This window comes from Ilyonectria robusta (assembly GCF_021365365.1).
Source record: "Ilyonectria robusta strain PMI_751 chromosome Unknown BGZ61scaffold_1, whole genome shotgun sequence".
NCBI classification, from domain to species: domain Eukaryota; kingdom Fungi; phylum Ascomycota; class Sordariomycetes; order Hypocreales; family Nectriaceae; genus Ilyonectria; species Ilyonectria robusta.
This window is the reverse complement of record NW_025764435.1, coordinates 3,614,484-3,631,883: the sequence shown is the minus strand read 5'-3', so window position 1 is coordinate 3,631,883 and position 17,400 is coordinate 3,614,484. Positions and strand designations below refer to the sequence as shown.

General features: G+C 53.5%; 6 protein-coding genes across 6 annotated transcripts; 3 read left to right on the top strand and 3 right to left on the bottom strand.

The window, feature by feature from the left end:
* Nucleotides 1-110: 110 nt before the first annotated feature.
* BGZ61DRAFT_337588 (P-loop containing nucleoside triphosphate hydrolase protein) lies at nt 111-5,652 on the bottom strand (the record flags this gene model as incomplete). The annotated part of the gene is made up of 3 exons (XM_046239058.1): nt 111-410; nt 466-1,056; nt 1,114-5,652. The coding sequence occupies 3 exons, from the start codon at nt 5,650-5,652 to the stop codon at nt 111-113; spliced, it is 5,430 nt and encodes a 1,809-aa protein (XP_046112707.1).
* Nucleotides 5,653-6,742: 1,090 nt separating this feature from the next.
* BGZ61DRAFT_439230 (uncharacterized protein) lies at nt 6,743-9,105 on the top strand. Its single transcript, XM_046244341.1, has 4 exons — nt 6,743-7,504; nt 7,558-7,633; nt 7,684-7,832; nt 7,887-9,105. Exons 1-4 carry the CDS (start codon nt 7,203-7,205, stop codon nt 8,908-8,910), a joined length of 1,551 nt encoding a protein of 516 aa, XP_046112706.1. The 5' UTR covers nt 6,743-7,202; the 3' UTR covers nt 8,911-9,105.
* Nucleotides 9,106-10,017, bottom strand: BGZ61DRAFT_439228 (uncharacterized protein). Its single transcript, XM_046244340.1, has 3 exons — nt 9,605-10,017; nt 9,417-9,505; nt 9,106-9,361 (listed from the first exon to the last, which is right to left on the bottom strand). The coding sequence occupies exons 1-3, from the start codon at nt 9,988-9,990 to the stop codon at nt 9,294-9,296; spliced, it is 543 nt and encodes a 180-aa protein (XP_046112705.1). The 5' UTR covers nt 9,991-10,017; the 3' UTR covers nt 9,106-9,293.
* A 1,137-nt stretch (nt 10,018-11,154) lies between these two features.
* Nucleotides 11,155-12,928, top strand: BGZ61DRAFT_525962 (pheromone A receptor-domain-containing protein; the record flags this gene model as incomplete). Its single annotated transcript, XM_046252859.1, has 3 exons — nt 11,155-11,779; nt 11,839-12,334; nt 12,391-12,928. The coding sequence occupies 3 exons, from the start codon at nt 11,155-11,157 to the stop codon at nt 12,926-12,928; spliced, it is 1,659 nt and encodes a 552-aa protein (XP_046112704.1).
* Nucleotides 12,929-13,068: 140 nt separating this feature from the next.
* Nucleotides 13,069-13,511, top strand: BGZ61DRAFT_24825 (uncharacterized protein). Its single transcript, XM_046238368.1, has one exon. It carries the CDS (start codon nt 13,209-13,211, stop codon nt 13,431-13,433), a length of 225 nt encoding a protein of 74 aa, XP_046112703.1. The 5' UTR covers nt 13,069-13,208; the 3' UTR covers nt 13,434-13,511.
* Nucleotides 13,512-13,588: 77 nt separating this feature from the next.
* On the bottom strand, nt 13,589-16,954 carry BGZ61DRAFT_338657 (uncharacterized protein; the record flags this gene model as incomplete). The annotated part of the gene is made up of 2 exons (XM_046239151.1): nt 13,589-16,545; nt 16,597-16,954. The coding sequence occupies 2 exons, from the start codon at nt 16,952-16,954 to the stop codon at nt 13,589-13,591; spliced, it is 3,315 nt and encodes a 1,104-aa protein (XP_046112702.1).
* Nucleotides 16,955-17,400: the final 446 nt, after the last annotated feature.

The following is a 17,400-nucleotide window of genomic DNA, read 5'->3' as shown; positions in this document are numbered from 1 at the left end:
CTGGCTCCAAAATGGGTATCTCATACAAATCATCAATTTGACAACGCCGTGCCCATCCGTGTCAAGATCATGTGTCCCCCCGCCTTGAGTTTCCATCACACATCCTCAGATCAACGCCTCTGATCTCCCTCTTCCACGCTCTGACCGTCACTTCCAACTTCCTTGTCGCCTCGGGGTGACTCGTTTCTTGGTCTGGCGCGTCGATCCTCCAGCGATTGGACGGTTCCCAACGCAGGAAACGCTCTGCTCTGTTCCTCAGATAGGGCTTGGTTTGCCCACGTTGGCAGTCGGACGCCTCGTCGTTTCCTATTATCCGCTGCTTCTCGCATCACATCCATATCCTCCTTAGCGTGTGGGCTTTGCGATGCGCCTTCCGTCGGCATGCTTCGTCGTCGAATGTTATGCAAGTTCTTGAGCAAATGCTCTGTCAGTAAAATTACGGGATAGTGCGGTATTGTCCCTTACATGAGGATCTGGCGAGTGAGCTCTTCGACTCCCCTGGGCAGAAATCTCCTTCTCGGGCAGTCCATTCATCGCATACATCCGACTTTCCAACTCCTTCTTGTCCGCTCCAGCCACATATGACGGCGTCCAGTGACCTGAAACCAATGATATCACAACCTTGTTGTGATCCAGTAATTCCTCGAGGTGCTTCCAGTGTCGACCGTCGGGCAGGAATCCAAGCTGGAGTTTATCCCGAACTCCACAAATTGCATCTGTCAGAGATTTTGCGAAATTTCTGGGCTCTCCCTGGATTCTTAACAGGCGATCTTTTTGCAGTCCGTGAATCCTCGCTTCAAGGCGATTTTGAAAGTTGATCTTGGGCTGCGATTGAGGCTGACTGAAAAGGTTGCCTCCATTGAAAGGCGTGCTCTGCGTTGTCGGTCCCAAGGTAACCTTGGGTGTCTCTTTCTCCGTCTCATTGTTGGTCGTGGCTATGACTGGCGCCGTGGTCCGTTGTGGTTGTGTTCCAAAGTACGTGTTTGCGCCAGCTACGGGCAAAGGAACCGACCTTAGTCCAGAGATTGAGGTTTGAAAGGGTCCTGGGAGTAATTCCTATTTCTCAAAGTCAGTGCCGGCGTTAAATCAAAGGCCAGAAAGACAGGCATTTACCTGTGGGCGTCCGTGAAGTGCTGATCTCATGAAGTGTTGGCTCTGTAGATGCCCAATGCCGACAGGATCGGGTGCATCAAACGATCCATCCAAGGACTGGTCCACGGACGGATGGGGTTTCGAAGTGGCTGATTCATTGGGGAGCTGCTGATGTTGTGCCGAATGAATAGCGGATTGGGACATTCTGGCCAGACGAAAAAATTCTTCCTCTGCTGCATGCATCTTGGCTTTTTGAAATTCCTCGGGGTTGGAGGATCGAAGGCCGTTCAGCTTGACCATTTCCCTCACATCTCTGAGTTCGTCCACGCTGAGTTTTGCGTCAACGTCTTCCTCCTCAAACGTGTCTGTCGAGAGTATCGACCGAACAGCCTCGCCATTTTTCTTGTACTTGATGAGTGCATCCAGGATGCCATCCTTACCGAGAAAGTCCGAGAGGTCCTTAACCGGCGATGGTCGGATTTCGTGCAGGAGCTTGGCGCTCCGTTTTGACCAACTAACAGGGTTTTTCTTGTCCACGACTCGGGATGCTAGTTGCGTCTTGAAGACGTGCTTGCTCTGAAGATCCTCCTCGAAGGTACCTGCCACCACAAACCGGTAGACGAATACAGTTTTCTCTTGTCCAATTCGGTACGCTCGCCCAATGGCTTGTTGCTCGTGTACTGGGTTCCATTTGATGTCGAAAATAACGACCCTATTGGCACCCTGAATATTGAGACCAACCCCTCCTGCTGTCGTAGAAATCAAGTACACCTCTTGGTCACCCAAATTGAAGTTCTTGGTCATCTCTTGGCGTTTGTTGATGACGGTTTTCCCGGTCAAACAGGAAACCCGTCTTTTCTGCATTTGGAACAAATTGAGCAGGTACTCAATTGTCATCAATGACTGGCTGAAAACGAGCACCTTGTCTCCGATTACTCGGGCTTCGTCCAGGATGACCGTCAACAGTTCAACTTTTCGCGACAGAGACGCAAGGTCGGGATCAGGCACCTTAAGCTCCTTCAACACCGGCTGAATGATGCTTTTGGGAAATGACTTGTCTTCCTTCCCGTTGTCATCTTCATCTTTGGAGGTTCCTTGCATGATACGTTTGACCTTGAGCTGAAAGCATCTGGGATGATTACAGATCAGGGCTAGGTGATTCGTGATCGTAAAAAGTTGAGATTGTAGAATACTTCCCTCAGGACCAATACCATTCTCGAGAAGCCCCCTCAGGTAGATAGCGTAGAGTTTGCTTTGCAATGGCGTAGGAGGAACAGAAAGAACAAATTCGAACTTGGGTGGCAAATCGTCCTTCAGACACGACTTGACCGTAGCCCGATGGACTTTGGGCTGAACCGTTACCTTCAGTGCTTCCAGCTTCTTCAAGGCAAGTCTCTTCTCGGGCCCGGAGCTGTCATTGTATAAACCATGTTGAATCGGGGTTGCGTACATCTCGCGGAACTCTGCCAGTGGACCCAAGAAGTTTGGTGCCACCCAGTCGATCATAGACCTATACTCCTCAACGTTGTTTGCTAAGGGAGAGCCTGTCAAGGCGATACGGCTCTTTGATCTGAATCGAGCACAACTGTGATTAATTATGCTCTTTTCATTCTTCAAATGGTGTGCCTCATCTGCGACAATGATGTTTGGTTTGTCGAGAAGCAACTCATCCACGCCTTTGCTGGGAGAAATCATCTGTTTGAGCATGTGGTAGCCCATAACAAGGACACCGCCACCCTTGGCCCATTCTTGGACTGCAGCAGACCTCTCATCAATGGTCATCTGTGCATCAACCCTGCGCAAAGGTCCGAGAATACCCTCAGGCGCCCACATGAGGAGTTCATCCATCCAATTGTCCACCAATCCTGCAGGACAGAGCACCAAAGTTTGGGGAGTTTGAAGGTCCTCGGGTATCTGCGCCTTTATGGATGGGTCTGAGGACGTAGATGACTCCCTTATCGCGACGAGGAGGGTAATAACTTGCATCGTCTTCCCCAAACCCATCGTATGAGCCAACAGACAGCCTTGGCGTGTGTCTGCGGCAACAACTTGGTTCCACATAAACCGGACGCCATTTACCTGGTGCTCTTTGATTCGCTTGCCAATTTCCTCGTTGATGTACACGAACGATTGGCCATCCTGCTTGCTCTCGTTGATGATCAAACGAGTTCTATCTCGTGACATCAAGCCGGAGGAAGCGAGATCCGCTCTGAGTTTCGCTCTGCGCGATTCTTGTTCTTGCACTCTCTTCAGCTCCCTCTGTCTCAAATCCACTGCTTCTTTGTTCTGGATGATTTCTTTTGGTGCAACTTTTCGACGTTTGGATTGGCTGCTCTCGTTGTTGGCCATCGAGTGATCGTCCTCCAGATCGTCCTCCAGTACATCTTCGGGTATATCAGCCCTGTATATCTGACTGTCCTGAGGGAATTGATGTGCTGCATCTTTGACGAAAGAACAAAAAGGCTGGAACCATGGGCGCTTAGCCTTTTCCAGTACTTGCCTCAGTTTCTGGGAAAGAGGGACGAGAGATGACTCTTTCAAATTCTTTACCCGATAGAAGGACAGAAAAGCCCGGGTCAGATCGAACGCAATGGTCGTAGAAGTCTGTACTCCGAGTTTTGTGAGGTCTTCAAGTGGGTCAGTCATCTGGGGTCTCACTGCCTCTTCCCAAGCCTCGTCGGTCGACTTTTCTTGGATAAAGTCAAGCAATGCTCTCCGTCTTGTGTGGGGAAGTCTCCAGATGAGGCAAATCAATAGCTTCCACCGATCCTTGCTTTTCGACATCTGCTTCAAGGTCACAGCGCCAATTTCCTCAAAGCTACCAAGGCTTTCGATGGTCGGTGGTATATCAGGGGCGCCTGTGAGGTCATTGCTGGCTTGGCTGTCCTTAGGAGCACAATCTGACCTGATCGGGCTTGTCAAATCAACAAAATCGGTCTTCTTTGGGCCTTTGGGAGAGTTCATTCCCCAGCTCCCTTGAGTGAGATCTATGCACTCAAGAGACTCTTCTTTGACCGGTTCAGCCGGGAGACTTGGGTCGCCATACTTAGAGGTGTCGTCAAGGTCCATGAGACGCCCATTGTTGACTCCCGGTTCATCATCTGGTTCGATGAAATCATCCTCATCAGAGCTTGTGAGGATTTCTTCATCTAAATAATCGTCTAGACGTCTCTTCGAGGCTTGGGGCTTCGGCTTGGCAATGGTTTGAGGCTTGGGAGGTTCAGTCCGAGATTCCAGCATGTCGACGAGCCACCCATTGTAGAGCTTGTCATGGATGCTTTGCTCGAGGCACTTCGCTTGGTCTCTGACTTCGAATTGCTTGGTCCATGTCTCTCCAACAATTTCGGCACAGAGCTTTTTGATTCGTTCATCATAGAACTTGGCTTGAGTGTGAGCGTCCAAGACCTGCCTCGTCCTGTTTCCCTTACGTTGAGCATGATGCCATAGTTGATAGGCTTTCCTCTGGTGCTTTGGCAGCTTCGTCTCTTGCCAAGTGACTGCTATGGCATCAATAGCATCCATGAGGATCTGCGTGACTCTCTCAGATGAGAGGGAGTGGCGGGCAGCTTGAGCAGCATATCTCTCCCTCTCCAGCCTCTCTTCTTCCATCTCTCTCTTTGTCTGTTCGTCATACTCATCGGGAAGGTCTACGAGGTCGAGCACCGTGTCCGAGTCGCTTGGGGTAGGCGACCTCATCAAGAAAATGCCTTGTTTCTGGAGCATCTCCTGCCGGCCGTTCTTCTTCAAGAATCGCATGATGCCTCGATGCACAGCGAGTCTTCTTCCTGGGGGTAGCCAATTAGGTATCGCGGTTGCGAATGTGTCCTCGGTTGGTTCAAGAAGTCGAGAGCTCAGAGATCCGGTCGGAGATTTGAGAGCCTCTAATGTCAGGCTTCCATCTCCAAGATAGGCACCGATCGAGGCTTCCTCCCAAGGGATGCTTTGCTCATCTTTTTGGACAGCTTCGGCTACGAAACCGAGCGTGTCGGCCTCGGTAGGGATGAATGCATTGGAAATATTGAGTGGTCTGCTTGACAGAGCGATTGGGACAAGCCGTCTTGGCTTAGGAGTGTCTGTAGGCTCGGGCTCGGGCTGGGTGGGTTCAGCAGGGAGGGCCGGCTGTTCATTGGTATGGGGCTGAGATGGCAACGCCTCAAGTCCTTTTTCCTTTGGCTGTGTCTTTAGTACGAAGCCATTCGCTCCCAGGCTGGAAGTTGGCGAGTTCTTGAGTCCGTCGGAGTCAAAGTAGAAACCGGACTGCTTCCGGTTGAAATCCTGTCTCCACTGCTGATACGCCCAGCTTTTTGATCGAAGTGTAAGGATGAGCTCCCCAATTGCCACTTTGTGACGAGCCAACCTGATGCCGAGGCATTCCATCAACTCTTGACGGGAACAGACATGCTCGAAGGTAAGGAGAGTCTTGCCATCGATCTCCTCCTCTTGAACGCGATTAGCGATAGCCGCAGGATCCGGAGCCCATGGGCGGTTGGGTGCGGAGAGCACTTTGACCACAGTCGCCACCTCCCAAGAGAAGGGATCATCGTCTCCGGCGCCATCCATCTGGCGTTGCGGGGGCGCTGAAAGGCCTGGTGGCTGAAGGCTTCTAGCGAAGTGTTAGAAAGAGGAAGCTGCAGCGGCCCTTCACCAGCTTCACCAGCGCCGTAGTGTTTGGATGATTTGGGAGCAGCCTCTTGGGCAAGAGGCCAGGGCAGACTCGGGCAACTTGCCTTCTTCTCTAAGGCATGAGCCGTATGCGCAGGTGTGAAGAGGAGTGGTGTCGCATAACCGCCTGCAGGCCGTTTCGAGAGACCAGGGCGTCACGTCTCAGGCGTAGAGGAGGGCGCAGATGAGAGCGGCCTGTCCAGGGCCATGCAATATCTCAAAAACCAGCAAGGTTGTGAAACCGTGCTTGAAAAATGGGCTCCTTTCGTTGGGGGTGGAGCCGGGGGTAAGTGAGCTTGCGGCGTCTGCGAACAATATCCTTGTTGTCTTTGTTTTCTTTGTTGTCGTCCCTCGGGGGAGAATACTTGGCTGTCGTCTGAAGGAAGTCGCGTGTTTTGCGTTCGCTGCGCACTTCACGCGGCGATTAGCAACGCCCAACCACGTGATGCATCCAGTGTTCGGAGCAAACGCGCTGCTTCCCTGAGGCACGCCGTTTGGATGCCTGAGCTGAGGTTGTGTTAGGTCGGAAGTTGCAGCAGTGGCGCCTGCGGCATCGGTTGGTGATACAACTTTTTTTGGTCGGGCCGTTGGCAGCTGCCAGCAAGCAGGTACCTACCTACCTAGTAGGGGGAAAAAACACACCCAAGCGGCGATGGCTTCATCGGGGTCCAGGTCGCCACGCGCAGCTTTTCGATCGCGAAAATTCCTTGGGCGAATCAGCGCAGAGCTTTTGCTCGCTGCCCTGGGTCAACAGAAGGCTCCATTCCCTACAACGGGCGGTTTATGCCCCACTGGAGAAATACCATCGTCTTTGCACGTGCGGATGAACTGAAGGGGAGCTTGCAGGGAGCGCAGCTTGAGCATCGCGTGGAGATAGCTACCTAGAGACTGATTCCACATTCCAGATACATAAGTACCTAGGTAAGGCTCTTATTTTTTGTACCCCGAAACTTCATCTAAGGCGGCCGGCGATTCAGTCCTAAGACACCTTGATGATGGCTTGCAGAGGCAAAGCAACACCCCGCGTGCCCCTCATTGCATCATCCCGAGAACCGCCCGTTTCTCGCATGCGCAACACCATGGACGTAATTGCGCCGCAGATATCCTCTTCAAATGCGAATATGCCCATTGGCTATGCTCAAAAAGGTAACCTTGCTGTCCTCGCATGGGCGCTAGCTTAAAGACACGGCCGTAGCCACTTACGCGGGACGATGTACTGTCGCGTTTTGCTCCATCGTCTATCTAGAAGCACCCACTCGCTGAATTATTAAGCCACGCTACTTTCTGATCCCGCAAACTGAGACCTTTCTAAGTTGGCGGATACACGGAATAATAAAAGCAACAACTCAGTCAAACTCAATCCTTCGACAGCAAAATCTCGCCCTCCGGCATCGGCATCCGGGAGCCTCGTTTCACCTTTCTGTGCACCTGAGTCCATCCGCAGCACCATGGCATCTCTCACGAGCGGGGCTTACCCGCCCAACCTCAGGGCCGAGGAACGAGAGGCCCTCATTGAGACGGTCAAGGACTGGTCGATAGGCAATGGCCTCGCAGTCCGGCCGCCGCCCACCGTCATTGCCGCCGAGGCTGATCCCAAGGCTATTTCCGCCATCAATATTCCTGTAACGCTCTTCCCTAGCCCGTTCCCGCGCCAGTGCTTCGCGCAAGCAAAGTCTGTGCAGAAGACTTACAACGAGCTGTATGCTGCTGTGAGCCGGGATGAGCAGTTCCTGGCCCAGGTTGTCAAGGAGTAAGGAACCACAACTCGCTTGTCTCATCTCCCAGACGTTGACTCTTTGCCAGGGTCGAAGGTGGTGATGACTTCATTCGCAATCTCTGGAATGTCCACCAAAAGGTCAAGGCTGAGGGATATACTCAGGTAAGCCTCTATCTAGAGACATTAACCAACTTGGCTCTAATGAAATTCAGCCCCTGTCTCTGGGCCTGTTTCGATCCGACTACATGGTCCACCAGGATACCTCGACCTCAACTCCCTCTCTGCAGGTGAAGCAGGTTGAGTTCAACACTATCGCGGCCTCCTTCGGCGGCTTGTCGACTTACACATCTCTACTACACAAGTAAGTCACCCGTAGCCTACCAAAGGTAGAGAGTTGGTTCTCTAACATGAGTAGATATCTTGCCAAGACGGAATATCCGCTCCTCGACAGCTCCATTGCCGAGGACGCCCTGGATCTTCCTGAAAATACGACTGCGCAAGGCTTGGCCGCTGGCATCGAGTCAGCCTACCATGCGTACCCCAAGTCCGAGCTTGGGCATCAAAAGGCCGTCATTTTTCTGGTCCAGGGAGGCGAAAGGAATGTTTTCGACCAGCGTCATCTGGAGTACCAAATCGCCAAGGCATCACCGTCCATCCCAGTCTTCCGCCTGCCTTACGCGGATGTTCTGAAGCACACCACCCTCGCAGACACCTCCAAGCGCCAGCTCCTCTACCACCTTCCTCGAAACCCATCCAAGGTTTACGAAGTTGCCGTGATTTACATGCGGTCGGGCTACGACCCCAGTGACTACCCCGGCCAAGAAGCCTGGAACGCCCGATACCACCTAGAACGTTCTCATGCGATCAAGTGTCCCAGTATCTTGACGCAGCTCGCCGGGACAAAGAAAGTGCAGCAGATCCTTACCACGCCCAAGTCGTCTTCTGCCCCCTCAGCCCTGAGCAAGTTTATCAAAGACGATACCGAGGATGCGGCCGAGCTCTGGCGTTCGTTCACCAACATCTACCCGATGGACACGAGCGAAGCAGGACTGGAGGCTCGAAAGAAGGCTCTGGACCCCCAGCTCTGCCAAGCATATGTGCTTAAGCCACAGCGCGAGGGAGGTGGTAACAACATCTACCGAGGCGCAATTCCTGCCTTTCTCAAGTCGGTCCCCGAGGCGCATTGGGGCTCGTACATCCTCATGGAGCTCATCACTCCTCCCCCAGTCCAAAATATTATCCTCCGCAATGGCAACCTAGAACAAGGTGGTGTTATTTGCGAGCTCGGCGTCTACGGCACTTGCCTCTGGGACCAGAACACTGGGGAGGTCCGTCGCAACGAGGAGGCGGGTTTCTTGTTGCGCACCAAGGGCGACAAGAGCGAAGAGGGAGGCGTCGCAGCTGGGTTCGGCTGCATGGACAGTTGCACTCTGGTATAAAGAGATCGCTAAGCGACACAAGTTTGTCCAGCAAAAAGAGGAATAAACTAGATCCCACTGCCGGCGAGTTAATTTGCGCATATAGCGTGCCTGTGTGCAGCGTTGATATTGGCCATGGGCTTGAAATCCCAGCAAGTTAGTGGGCATTCACTCAGACCGTCAAGCTGTGCTCGAGCCATGGGATTGAATAGAGCAATTGATATATCGCGTCATGGTATCATACATCTCCCTAGACGATTCGCGTACAAGCCTAACCATACATCTGACCATACAAGACATCCAGCAATAGAAACATTAATCACAGAGGGGAGAGAACAAACAGACGGGAGGATCCTCTACGAGAACCTGGTCCCATACTCGGATAAAAACTCGTAGTTGCATATTTACTGGCTCTGCTCGGTGTGCTCAGCGTGCTCGGTGTGCTGGGGGCGTCGGAGAACCTCAATGCTGCCTTGGAGATGGTTAGCACGACATGTGGTGTATGCGCCAGAGGGGGAGGAGCGTACGTTGAACAATGCTGAAGCCACTGCGGGTGTTGCCGTTGGCGTCGGTGTAGGTGTTGGTGGAGCAGTCGCCCTCGATGAAGACGGTGGCGCTAGACTAAAGGTCAGCAAATTGAATCGTCTGGGGCGTCACGACATATGCTAGACATGGGCGTCGCAAAGCTGCGATCCAGGCGGGGCGGTGAACTCACCCCTTCGGCAGGTTCATGAGGAAGTCTCGGGTCGGGCCCTCGGCGAAGCTGGTGACGCGGAACCAGCTGGTCTTGCGATTCTCGCGGGAGCCGTGGTTGCTGGCGACGGCGTAGCGGATGATCTCGCGGTTGTTGCTGGTGGAGTGGAGCTCGGGCGTGTCCGCGAGGTTGCCGACAATGGTGATGCGGGCGACGGCGCGCGGCGACGAGGTGCTGAAGGCGCGGGCGGCGGAGGCCTGGCCGAAGGCGGCACGGCGGAAGAGGGCGGCGGACGACATGGTTCTGGTGGTTGAAGCGGGTTGTTGGTGGTGGTGATGCGGAGGGACGTGTGGTGTTTGGTGCTTGGTGTTTGCGGCGGTGGTGGGAGCAAAGTGGGAGGGGAGCATTCCCCAGGCACCGCGACGCGATACGGCACTTGGACCACCTGGCGGGGAGATTAGAGGGTCGCAGCCATGCCGCCTTGATTGGCTGGTTTCGCATGACTTGCACCGTGCGCCGAGCCGCTTGAGTCTATTGCTCAATGCCATATTGGCGCTCGGGTAATGCGATATGGCGTCTATTGCGATGATGCAATCTCCAGCGTCGTTCGTGGGCTTCACCACCATCGCCAGTCACACTCGCCTCTCGCAATGGGTGATTTGGTGTCGATGCCAAATTGCGGGAATCCACTCTGTCTCACTATAAAACGCACCTTCCGTTGACCATGTTTCTCTAGTATCATAATGAAAAATCGGGTTCCCCTATCCGTGCCCAAGTTCGATTCTCTGATGCAAATCACCATCACCTCACTGTGCCTCACATGTCTTCCTCTCTCATACAAACTGCGATGCCTCATCATTTCACGCCTGGCCTCATGTCGCCCAAAGTGATAAATATTCTTCATCTCTGACCCCTTCGACCCCTTCACCCCCTTTTGGTTTCGACTGCACTGTTTCTGTCCAATCTTACCCCCGTCAATCCCGGACGGTCCTGCGTTTTGATCCTCATCCCTGCCTCTATTTCCGCTTTGGGATGTCAATAGACGCCCTCAATAGCCGCGCTCTATAGACAACAGGCTTTTCCCACCGGAACACCCTACCCGAATCGATATCATAAATGATAACCTTCGACTACTCTTCATTTTTGTATGGCTTATTCAGCTCTTCTCTCCCTACGAGCCTGCTGATTCATAGCTCTCGTTTCCCTGAAGTTGATCAGTCATGTAAGTCGTCCGCTATTGAGGCGAGGGTTCGCCAGTCTATCAATAGCCTCAAATAGCCCCCTACGGCGATTAACCCAGCTCCCCGAGCCTGGAATTTGGCGGCGTTGCGGCAGGAATCCAGATGTCAGTTCAACAGTGTATAAAGTCAATAACACGGCTGCGATTGAGGCCCACGCGTCTTCCGTCTTCGTCAACCGTTGCACAGAGGAAGGAGTCTTGAAGCCACCGAAGCTCTCCCGCCCTCCTGTAACTCTCTCAATAGCATCATCATCAAGTCTGTGCCTACGCCATCTCCACACCGACCTCCATTACTACAGTTCATGGTCAAGCCTCTCCCGAACATTCCGCAATGGCTACCGCATCCGACTTGTTCGGCCGCGGTGACGCCGACTTCATCGTCGTGGCCCCAGGCCCAGAAACAACCACATCGCCAGCCCTCACAGCCAACCTCATCTTGCGAGTCGTCCTCGGCATCTTGGCCAACGTGGTTTGTCTGGTCCCTCTAAAGCACCTCTACCGAGGGGGCGAATTCGCGGCCGCCGTCTTCATCGGCAACATCATGGCGGCCAACTTCAAAAACGTTGTCCACTCTCTCATCTGGCGCGACGACAATACCGACTCCTGGTGGCCCGGGTACGGGCTGTGCGACTTCTACCCATACTTTCACAACGTCACCGTCTCGCTCTACGTCACCTGTCTGCTGGCCATAATGCGAAATCTAGCCCAGCAGGTCGGCATGATGCGTGCCAACCCCTTAACTGTGCGAGAGCGACGCCGCCGTAACCTCGGTCAAGCTCTCATCATGTTTTCTTTGCCCGTTATTCAACTGGCTTGGGTCTGGCCGCTCACTTCTCAGCGATATATTGTCGCCTCCTTGGTCGGATGCACTTGGTCAGCCTGGCCATCGTGGCCGTACATCGTTTTCTTCGTCGCCGCTCCGGTTTTTGTGTCCCTGTTTACGACCTTCTACGCAGGTAAGCAGCTCTTCTTTGGCTGAATAACCGCGAGTACACCCCCTGACTCTAGCTTACAGTCCTCATTTACATCCGCTTCCGCGAATTAGCCAAAACTACTGTCTCCGCTCTATCCAACAACCGTGTCGCCAACCAGCGGGCCCAACGAGCCAAACGTCGCCTCTACCTTATGGTCATCTCCATTCTGGTACCCTTTTTGCCCGTAATCATCATACTTGCCGTGCTCAACGTTAACCACGCATCTCCGCTAATGCCCTTCGACTACGATACCATCCACAAGACACAATTCCCTTTCCCGTGGAACACCATCGTCTACCTCCCCTCCAACCAGCTCGAATTCGCGTTCATCAACAACTGCTACATCTCAATCCTCTCCGCGGTTCCCGTTTTCGTCTTCTTCGGCATGACGAAGAACGCCATGAATACATACCGTCGAGGCTGTCTTCAACTTGGTCTTGGTCGGGTCTTCCCAGCTCTCCATCAGGAGTACGACCCTGATCGAGACGCATATGGCAGCAGTGGCATGAGCTCTAATGCCACGGGATCCACGAACACGTAAGTTTCTTTCTCCTCATTTCTCCTCACTCGATTCACGACGCTGACCTTATTAGGACCACTACAGCAAAAATCAAGCACTTTATGTCGTCTCGACAGCGCACGACCATGAGCACCTCTTCGGGAGGGAGCTCCCATCATGAGCATATGCAGTCCCTTAACGATGCGTTGTCCTCTGTCGACATCGAACAAGGGCGCCCACCCAATCATCCATTGCAACCTCAGCCTACCAACTCCGCAACGGTCCCCGATAATAGCAACCCGGCCGAGCTGTTCCGCCACAATCCCTTCCTCTTCCGCACTCATATCAACTTCTCAAGCCCCTTCAAACTCTTCCCATCCTTTATGTCCAAGAAGACTGCTCATCCACACACTGATCAAGTCCTACCTCTCGGATCTCTTACCTCCGTCATTCACCAGCCTCACTGGGAACCCCCAACTCATCCGTCCAACATCCAAACCCGTGTCTGGTCCAATGGTGAGGGCGGTCTATCTGGTCGTACCACGCCTGAGGTTGGACTACTTGATCCATCGCACTCCGGCCATGCAGTCACAATCGAGACACAGCTCACTCGAGAAACCCACAAGCGCTAGGGGCGCAGGTATGGTTGGGCTGTCTAAGGAGTCGGTAGTCGGCCTCGAGGATAGTTTCAACAGGGATATTTCTGGGGTTTATATCTTTCTTCCATTTTGTTACTTTGTATTCTTCTCACATCGACTCGCACTTAGAGCCGAATTTTACAGCACTGCAGGCGACAGCGTTGGCGCCCATGGGGTTTCATTTTATTGCTAAGAGTCATAAGAAACAACTACCTCTCAGCACCCTCTTTAGAATTGGAATTGACTCGATCATTCTCGCGCAGGGACGCATGAAATGTGTACTCTTATGAACAACCCAAAGCTTAATATTCTGGTGAAGTCACTATATCTAATCAACTCGTCACCAGGGGACCATCCCAGCCGGGGACCAAGGGCACCCAAATTACTCCCACTAAACAAACAGTGTATCCTTTCAACGCCGGCGATGCGTCTCACACACACGCACTCTATATATACCTGTATGCCAGGTCCTTGCTGGCCCGATTACTCGTACTTTTAAACACCACTGCCCAGCCCGCTGTTCCAAAATCCAAACGTGAAACCCCTGGTATCGTAGAAGTACTGGTTCAAAAGAAGGTTCGAAAAGAAAAGAAAAGAGGAAATTTTATGTAGCTGTGTCCCGTCTATTGCGGGGAGCTCTGTTCATGGGCCAAGTTAGTTCTTGGCGTGCTTCTGCATCTTTCGCATAGCCTCCCTGTGGACTTCGAGAAGATCACCAGTCCTCATGCGTTCGTCAAAGACTCGATCGTTCCATTCCTTCTGACGTTGCTCCTTCTCCCGTCGCTGAGCCTCGGCCTCTTTCTGGCCCATAAGGATGTTGCGCCCCATCTCAATGTTGCGTTGCACCTCGGTCTCCCTGCTACCAAGTAGCGACATGGGCGCAAAGGGGGTCTCGCGTCCCGGGGTATTAATCACAGGAGTACCCGAGCGTAGGTCATGAGCAACGGTCTGTCTGAAGTGGGAGAGCGCGGCCTCACGAGCGGCGGCTGTCGGAACAGTAGACACGCGTTGTGGCTGATGGGAATCGAAGGGGATGTCGGCGCTGCTAGGGTCGTAGCCACCGCTCAGACGTGCGAGAGAAGGAGTGGATGAGGTCGGGTTCAAGCTGTTCTGGCGCATGAGCTGCTTTCGCTGGCTCAGAGGAAGATCATCTGCATCTGCGCCAACACCGGAAGCATACATAGCGTAGTTGTGCAGCGAGCCCGCGTCACTCGAGCCTCGGTAAAGGTTCAGATCTGATGTGCTAGCAACCAGGTTGCCCTGGGATTTGTTTCGTAGGACCATCTCGCGTTGGCCAATGAGTGTCTGGGGGCTCGAATACGACACGAGCCCCGGTGTAGCAGAACGGTGTGCATCCGACAAATGAATGGAAGGGGTGGTCGATTGATTTCGGAGGCCTTCAGCCTCTTCGGGGATAGGGGGGGTGGCCCGGACAAAGGCATCGCGCTCCTCGGCGATCGGTTCAAATCCTCCTCCAGATGACCTGCGCAGACCTGACGAGGATAGCCGAGGCATGCCAGCGCTGGTAGGCGTAGTACCAGGGCTGCGGTTTGGGCCGTCTCCAGTGAGGATAGCCAGAGCAGCGGGTACGTTTTGTTTCGAACCACGCTTAGAGCCAGAGTGAGGCATGTTGGAGAGTTGCGAGTCAGAGCGAGTGACAGCGGGTGCTAGGGTTCCTTCACCCGCTGACTTTTGCAGCTCCTGAACGTAAACAGGTGCGGGCGATTCCTGAGCGCTAGGCTCGCTAATGTGAATCTCCTCGAGGTCGGGGGCATCTGCAGTGCTCAGATGCTTTGCCCATTCGTTAGTACGATATGACAGGGCAACTCGAGAAAGCGACCTTGGCAGGCGATCCTTGGTCAAGCTAACACGAGTCGAGGTAGCTGAAGCGACCGACTTTGCCTTAGTCTGAGCCTCAGACACAGGCTCCTCAGATGGGTCTGCTCGACTTCGGTTGGTATTGCTTTTGGCATCAACGTCATTGAGCTTCGCCTGTTCGTTAAGAGAAGGGCTCAGCACTCCGCGTTCAGATAGTTGGGCAGTGATCTCGATGTTCTTCGATGCTTCAGGCGAAGCCAGGGAATCCCTATCGCCAACGCTTACGCTCTCGTCGTCAACTGTTGCGGCCATGGACCCATCATCATCATGGGGTTTCGAGATGGGAATGACCAAGTCGTCGGTGCTTCGGTATTGGTCCTGAGAGAAGTCGCCATGAGGGTGACCCGATCGTTGCGATAGACTCCTGAGCAACTCTGCAGATCCATGGGATAGACGCGAAAGCCGCTGAGCGAGAGAATGCCGAGCGCCAGGGGTATGTAGTTGACCCTCGTCATCATCTGCAAAGGTGGCAACAGATGATCGATCTGCCTCGGAGCGGGCGTCATCGGTGGCCGGCACGACGAAAGGCAAGGGAACTACCTCGGGGGCGAGGGATTGGGAAACGTGGGTCGCCCGTGACACGCGCCGATCATCTTCGAGGCCAACGAAAGTGGAGGATTGATCATCTGCGACCTTCTCATTCATTTCCTGAACAGATGGAGATCTTGGAAAGTCGTCTTGGGCGACTCGCACTGTCACTCTGCCGTCCATGTCATGCTCGGTAGCCATCAAGTTAGCGGCAGCGGGTCGTGGTGGTTGCGGAGGCTCAGCCATATCAGTCATTTCGATGTTCTCAACCGAGGATTGACGTTGCGATGAACCAGTATGGCTGCTTCTCAACTTCTTCTCGCCGACCTCGTCTCCAGCCTCGGAGCTTCGAGACACGGTTGAGCTTCCTTCGCCATTCCCATAGGTCCGTTCCCATTGGCGTCGCTCACGAGCATTAGCCTCTTCAATGTTTCGACCAACATTCTCTTCCTCTTCTTGTAGGTTGCGCTGGTCTTGGGCAGCTTCCTCGGCTCTCTTCTCCCGTTGCTCGCGCACGATCTTCCACAGCTTAATCTGTGAGACAACTCCGATAAGGAAGATGATGATGATGGCGGCCGTCTCTACCCGGATCCCCTTCGTGACAGGATAAGTGTCAGCTCCGAGAGGAAACAGGTTATCGTTGAGATCCCAGACCCAGGCCCAGAATTCCTTTAGTCCAGCTCGGCTGAAGCAATCGATACCCAAAACTGTGACGGTCGCACCAGTAAATGATATCATGACAATGAGAGCCCAGTCTCGAGTGTATCGAGTGCAATAGAAAGCGAACCCCGCAAGGGTAAAACAAGAAATAAAGATGGCCTTGGGTGCGACTGTCTTGAGCAGTCCGCCAGGCACCAAGCACATGAGCCACATGCTTACACAAAAGCCGCCCAAGGCACAGCCGAGTCCTTCAAGAAGCTCCCTGAAGAATACAGAGGCAGCACCAAGTGCGCAGCCCGACATGACCACGGCGACGACGTAGCCGCCCTGGAGACCATTATTGACGGGAACGTTCATGACGTACACAATCAGTACTGCAACACCCAGGGCTCCAACGTATGCCGTCGAGAAGAATGTATGGATCCATCTGTTTTTTATGCCAATGAGAGTATAGGTCACGCCAGAGAGAAGCATGATGACACCTGCAACACCCCATCCCGGGGTTATTTCAGGTTGAAGGGGGAGTTGTCCGTTGGCAATGGTGACTGCAATAGCATGTTAGTTAGGGTGGTGAATCAGAAAAAGACGATCCATACCATTAACGAAAGTGGAATTATCCAGGGCCCCATCGCCGCTGATTATGGTTGAGGTAGCGGTAGGTTGGGCGTCCTTGGTTGCCTTTGCCTTGGTGGTTGTGGTTGTCGTTGCCGTGACGGACTTGGACTTGGACTTGCCGTCCTTGCCAGTGGACTCGGCGGCATCGGTGGCCTTGCCAGAAGAATCTGCAGTTCCAGTGGCCTTGCTCTCTTTCGTGGCGGACTCGGAGACGGCGGTCAACTGGCTAGAGGCTTTATCATCTCGTCTGTAGGCTATCCTGAAGCTCTCGGTGCTGACGAGCTGGATGGCCAAGAAGAGGCAGAGCAACGCCCATAGTTGATTCCATCGGGGGAGCATTGTGTGTGGTGGTTCGAAAAAGTCGAAGTGATGAGCTCAACGGCCAGTAGAATTAGTATTCAAAGCTCCTCGCAACAGAATGCGCGGGTCCAGGGAGCATCGTCGTATTCAACTGCCACAGTAGAAGTTGGAAAGACGAAAGTCGAAAAGGATAGGACGAGAGAACGTATGTTGGACGGCAGTCCGGCGGAGAGATGTAAAGAAGCAATACCAAATTGCCTTGTCTTCCGTGCTCTAGTCACTGCTGGCCACCGGGATTGAGACAAGGGGATCAGCCCGATCAATGGCGGGGTGGAGGCGGCAGAGGAGACGAGACCGGCAAGGCAGGGGGGTGTGATAGTCGCAGCCACGGCTCTATTGGGAGACGATCAGCAGCACAGCAAGGGATACGTCGGTGGAACAAAGCAGCTCAAAAGCCAAAGCCGGAGACGTCGAGGATGAAGACG

Coding starts and splice junctions, on each gene's coding strand:
- BGZ61DRAFT_439230 (XM_046244341.1), top strand. CDS start 7,203: ATGGCATCTCTCACGAGCGGGGCTTACCCGCCCAACCTCAGGGCCGAG. Junction 7,505..7,557: donor CTGGCCCAGGTTGTCAAGGA/GTAAGGAACCAC, acceptor ACTCTTTGCCAG/GGTCGAAGGTGGTGATGACT. Junction 7,833..7,886: donor TACACATCTCTACTACACAA/GTAAGTCACCCG, acceptor TAACATGAGTAG/ATATCTTGCCAAGACGGAAT.
- BGZ61DRAFT_439228 (XM_046244340.1), bottom strand. CDS start 9,990: ATGCTCCCCTCCCACTTTGCTCCCACCACCGCCGCAAACACCAAGCAC. Junction 9,506..9,604: donor CTCATGAACCTGCCGAAGGG/GTGAGTTCACCG, acceptor CCTTTAGTCTAG/CGCCACCGTCTTCATCGAGG. Junction 9,362..9,416: donor TGGCTTCAGCATTGTTCAAC/GTACGCTCCTCC, acceptor ACCATCTCCAAG/GCAGCATTGAGGTTCTCCGA.
- BGZ61DRAFT_24825 (XM_046238368.1), top strand. CDS start 13,209: ATGTGTACTCTTATGAACAACCCAAAGCTTAATATTCTGGTGAAGTCA.